The sequence below is a fragment of the Octopus bimaculoides genome, chromosome 30 (genome assembly GCF_046866305.1).
Source record: "Octopus bimaculoides isolate indiv1 chromosome 30, ASM4686630v1, whole genome shotgun sequence".
Taxonomy (NCBI): Eukaryota; Metazoa; Mollusca; class Cephalopoda; order Octopoda; family Octopodidae; genus Octopus; species Octopus bimaculoides.
Window position 1 is genome coordinate 3,958,670 of NC_142957.1, and position 6,000 is coordinate 3,964,669.

The 6,000-nt window shown below is 37.1% G+C and overlaps 1 protein-coding gene across 1 annotated transcript in view; it reads left to right on the top strand.

Moving 5' to 3' along the window:
• The window catches only part of LOC149130142 (uncharacterized), a 29,008-nt gene extending 23,019 nt beyond the window's left edge, over positions 1-5,989 (top strand). Inside the window, exons 12-14 of the mRNA XM_089345848.1 lie at positions 2,640-2,711; positions 5,119-5,190; positions 5,863-5,989. Coding sequence (XP_089201974.1) covers positions 2,640-2,711; positions 5,119-5,190; positions 5,863-5,989 — 271 coding nt within the window. The remainder of the gene's footprint in view (positions 1-2,639; positions 2,712-5,118; positions 5,191-5,862) is intronic.
• The last annotated feature ends 11 nt before the right edge of the window (positions 5,990-6,000 follow it).

Consider the following 6,000-nt stretch of genomic DNA (forward strand, 5'->3'; position numbering starts at 1 on the left):
TCATTATCAACATAATCTTCGTCATAATCCTCATCATAAGCCTCATCATCGTCATCATCGGCTTATCTTCATCATTTGCACCATCTTCATTATTTTCATCTTCATCATCATTATCATCATCATCATCATCATCATTTCCATCTTTATCATCCGCATTATTATTATCGTCATCATCCTGTTTATCATCACTATGATGATGATGATGATCATCATCATCATCACGATCTTACTCATCTTCTTCAACATTATCATTGTCATCATCATAATCATAACCTCATCATTAATATCATTACCATGATCATCATCATGATCATCGCCATCATTTATATCATCATCATTATCATCAACACGAACTTTATCATCGCCGTCAACGTCATCATTATAATCGTCATCAACGTCTTCATCGTCATCATCAGTATCATCACGAACTTCATCATCATCGTCAACTGCATCATGAACATCGTCCTCTTCAACATCTTCTTGGTGATGATAATGATTTTTATGATTGTTAGCACCATTATCCTCATCATCAGCATTATCATTTTCATCACCGTAGAGGCAGGAGTGGCTGTGTGGTAAGTAGCTTGCTTACCAACCACATGGTTCCAGGTTCACTCCCACTGAGTGGCACCTTGGGCAAGTGTCTTCTACTATAGCCTCGGGCCGACCAAAGCCTTGTGTGTGGATTTGGTAGACGGAAACTGAAAGAAGCCCGTTGTATATATCTATATATATAAAAATGAGAATGTCTGTCTGTCTGTCTGTCTGTGTGAATCCCTAAAACTCGAGAACTACGCAACCAATTTCATTCAAATTTTACACATGCCTTACTTAGGGTTCCAGTTGTGTTTTAGTCAAAGAAAATTTTAACTTCTTGCAGAGTTCGAGCCCACGGCAACATAATATCTCCTCCACTATTTAAGTATTACGTGTCAAAAGTGAAACAAAAACACTTATGTCAAATACTTTCACTTTAAAAATGAAACTATTCTACTAACTGAAACAATCACATTTCGATACTGTAATGACAGATACTTTCAGAGAGAGAGAGAGAAAAAGAGAGAGAGAGAGATGTATATGTATACATATAGATGTATATGTACACGTTATTCCACTAATTGAAACAATCACATTTCGATACTGTAATGATAGATACTTTCAGAGAGAGAGAAAGAGATAAAGAGTGAAAGAGAGAGAGAGAGAGAGATGTACATGTATACATATACATGTATATGTACACGTATATGCATAGATATATATATATAGATCTATATGCATACATGTATATGTATACACATGTGTAGATGTATATATATATATATATAGATGTACATGTAATATGTACACATATATACATATATATACATATATACAGATATCTATACATATATACACCCATCACACACAAACACATGCACACAAACACACACATTAGTCATTTGTTTTCTTATCCAAAACTACGTCAAAAGTACTGAACGGATCTTTATGAAATTTGGAAATTATATTCTATGTATAACGGCCATAACTCCCATGAAAATTCATATATTTTTGATGTTGATGAAATTTTAACCCGAACATAACAGATGAGCATTATTTGTAATTCAACGGTACAACAGTGTAAGACTACCCTTTCAGATATACTTACATTGTGATTTCTGCAATGTGGTGCATAAATTGTCAAGTAAATGAGATGCATCTTTGCCTCCACTGATTCACTTGCAAAGTGTTGAGTAAAATTATTTCGTTGCAGACCTCCTTTGGGTCTTTTTATTATCACTACGACACACATAGTCCCCAGTTGGTAACATTGATTTCAAGGCCCTCCTACATGAGAGACTGGCATTCCACTTAATGTCTATGTTCCATGCTGGCATGGATTGGAGAGTTATTAATGTAGAAATATGGTATCGTAGCTACTAACAGTTGAGGGTTGCGTAGTCTAGACAGCGTTTTTAGATTTCATTATTCTCTTTAACCTGGGCAAAGCCGGGTATTTCTGCTAGTATATATATATATATATATATATGTATGTATGTGTGTGTATATGTTTGTGTGTCTGTGTTTGTCCCCCCACCATCGCTTGACAACCGATGCTGGGGTGTTTACGTCCCCGTAACTTAGCGGTTAGGCAAAAGACACTGATAGAATAAGTACTAGGCTTACAAAAGAATAAGTCCTGGGGTCGATTTACTCGACTAAAAAGCGGTGCTCCAGCATGGCCGCAGTCAAATGACTGAAACAAGTAGAAGAGTAAAAGAGTATTACCAGCTTCGTTTTCATAAGGCATCCGCCAAACCATAATGAACATGGTCATCATAATCATCAACATCCTCAACATCATAATCATTCTCATCATCAACTACATCTTCATCAACACCATCATTATCATCATCACATTCATCAGTCACCATCATCATGATCATAATGATCATCATCGTCACCCTTACCAACATGATGTTCACCGTCATTAATCATCATCGTCATCAGAATCCCCATCATCATCACCATCTTCATCTTCCTTTCTTCCTCATCCTCCTAATTAATCTCCGTATTCCTCTCACTCTTATCACTCAGTATTGAATATTGTATCACGTAAGTATTCCATATTATTTCTAAACTCCTCCCTTTTTGTAATGCAGAGATCTGTCCTCCAATCAAATTCAATACATCAAAGATAGATCGTTTGCAAATCTCTACAGTTTAGAAAAATTGTAAGTTGCCTCTGTTTTCTTCAGACTCTTTCACTCACGATATAATTCTCAATGTTTAATATTAAATCATTTGCCAATTTTTCTCATTCTTCAGACTGTTTCACTCACGATATAATTCTGAATGTTTAATATTAAATTCTGAATGTTTAATATTAAATCATTTGCCAATTTTTCACATTCTCACTCTTAAAACATAAATAATCTATTTTCTTCTTCTTTTTCTTATTCTTCCCGTACTCGTCATCGTCCTCTGCCTACTCCTCCACCTACTCCTCCACTTCCTCGACCTCATTCCCTCCTCCTCCTTCTCTCCTCCTCATCGACCTCCTTCCCTCCTCCTCATCGACCTCCTTCCCTCCTCCTCCTCCACCTCAACCTCCTTCCCTCCTCCTCCACCTCGACCTCCTTCCCTCCTCCGCCTCGTTACATGCCGACCAAATAACAGCAAAGTGGTTGACATGGGGTTGGACAGTGCTGTGCCTGAAAAACATCGAAAAAGGCAATACGGTAGACTTTCTCTGTTTTCTTTCCGTGGGAGTTTCTTCTCTTGTTGGTGTTGCTTCTGTAGTTGAGGTTGCTTCAGTTGTTGTGCTGTTGGTGGTGCTTATATCAAGGGGTTAGTGCCTTCCTTCTGTATTACTTGTGGGAAGAAGGCTTTCAAGTGGTTATTCTGTCTGCATTGATAACATCTTGGCCTTCTGCCCTCAACTGTGACGTTCAGCATAGTGCCATATGGAAGGCTGAGGAATTTGTTCCAAAACGTCTTCGTTTATTTGGACCATAAAGTAGTATTTCCAACAACATTGGGCCTATGTGTGTATGGATTGATATTATGAAGGATATACAGAGTGTCCATTATTAACACTCACAATTTGAAAGATTCAGGAAAAATAAAAATAAGAATAACTCAGCAAGTCACGTGCAACCAATGGAATCCACGTAATAATATTCTGGTATTTCTAATGAAGAATTCTTCGTTTATGTTTCCCAATAAATTTTGCCAAGTTAACCTTATTTTAAATTTTCTGAATTTTTAAAATCGTAAATGTAATTTATTAGTACCTAGTATATATTTGCTACTAACTCTTAAAGGTGAACATAGGCACAGGAGTGGCTATGTGGTAAGTAGGTTGCTTACCAACCACATAGTTCCGGGTTCAGTCCCACTGTGTGGCACCTTGGGCAAGTGTCTTCTACTATAGCCTCGGGCTGACCAAAGCCTTCTGAGTGGATTTGGTAGACGGAAACTGAAAGAAGCCCGTCGTATATATATATATATATATATATATATATATATATGTGTATGTGCGTCTGTGTTTGTCCCCCCCCCCCACCATCACTTGACAACTGATGCTGGTGTGTCTACGTCCCCGTAACTTAGCGGTTCGGCAAAAAGAGACCGATAGAATAAGTACTAGGCTTACAAAGAATAAGTCCTGGGGTCGAATTTCTCGATTACAAAGGCGGTGCTCCAGCATGGCCGCAGTCAAATGACTGAAACAAGTAAAAGTGTAAAAAGAGTATTAATTGTTATATACACTCTGAAAAGGATTCTTAAAGTTGTGAACTGTTCTGAAGACAGTCAGTGTTGTAATAATTCACGTTTTATTTTCTTTGAAAAGTTCTTATAACATTACATTACCATTGGAGTGTATACTTTTATAATTCTTTGTTCCAATCATTGGAGTGCGGCCATGCTGGTGTGCTGCATTCAAGGGTTTAGTTGATCAAATCGTCCTCAGTACTTACTTTTTAAAATCTGTTACTTAATCAACCGCAATCTTTTTTTGCCAAACTCGCTAAGTTACGGAGACGTAAACAACCCGAGACTTGCTGTCAAGCGTATTTGGGTATAAACACAAAGACAGATACACACGCATATATACAACAGACTTCCACACAGTTTCCGGTAGCAAATTTACTCACAGGGCTTAACCGACCCAAGGTTATAGTAGACGTCAATTACCCAAGGTGCCACGCAATGGGACTAAAGAATCAATGTCTGTGACAAGGAATCTTCTTTCTACTGTGCCATGCCTGTACCTATATCGAAAATAATATTTCTATCATAGATGAGAATGTTATATAAACCTCATGATGTGCACATAAGAGTCTCGTTTATGTGTTGTCATTTTTATATTTTATCATCTTCCATCTGTTGTTGTTGGGATTTCACAAAAGATTTTCTCAGCTTAGGAAATCTGAGTCAGATTGAAGGAGCCTATTCCTGTCCCAACAATACTGCTATAAGATCAATGCAGAGAAATAGACAACTGTACTGTGGCCATGGACATTTATTCAGTTTCTGTTGAGTAAAGAGCATTTTAGACAGTACTGAATAAGAGAAAACAGATTTATTTACTTTTTCTTATTTTAATGTGTATAATATTTGTCTTTCTTTTTTCAGATATTTGATTCAGAACCGAATAAGAAACTATGACGATGGTGCTTTCTTATTCCTCCCCAGCATAAGTGAAATGTAAGTACAACAAGTCTGCTTATTGGAAAATTAAAATCTTAAAGAAGAGGTCATCCGATTCTCAGTTCTTTGTGAAATTGGCAACAAATGACTGTCCCTATAACAATGTCACAGCAAAAATCTTTCGGCACCCTTTCTGTTCAATAGGTAGCAACCCACCTTTTTCAAAGTATCTAAACAAAGTATCAAAGTTCATCAGCCTAAGCACCTAACATTAGTTTCCACATTAGTAGAAAGCCTGTTATTGGTCTAAAGTTGGATGCAACATTTCCCTTTTCAGGATCCTCGGCACATAACAATGTCTTTCCCTTTGTCATCCAGCTGGGTAATTTCTTTCTTTCAATTTTGTTTCCATTTCTTGCCGAGTGTCTTTCCGACACCTAGAGCAAAGAAACTCACTGTATACATTCGTAGACCATTAAAATAAACACCCCCAGGTAATTCATTTATGAAGGAAAGTTATGTCAAAGAAAAAATAGAAAGTAGAAACTCAGAATTGGTGAGCCAGGGGGTTGTGTCATGCCATCGTTATTGTTTTAAAAAAGCAGGAAATAGTTTATGATATTTCGGAAAATAAACGTTTATCAATTTATTTTCTCTCTGCTAATTATGAGCATTCACGTGCATGTTTGCCATAGAAACTAAAAAAACTACAACTCTGTACTTTTTCAGTTTCTGCGTTGGTACAGTTCCAATTTTAAAGACAAACGTTCTTAGTGCCACAACGTCCCTTCTAAATGTGTTTTGCTCAGAAACAATGGCAGGTCTCCGACACCAAAACCGCCTTAAACCACGATAAAATGGAATCCT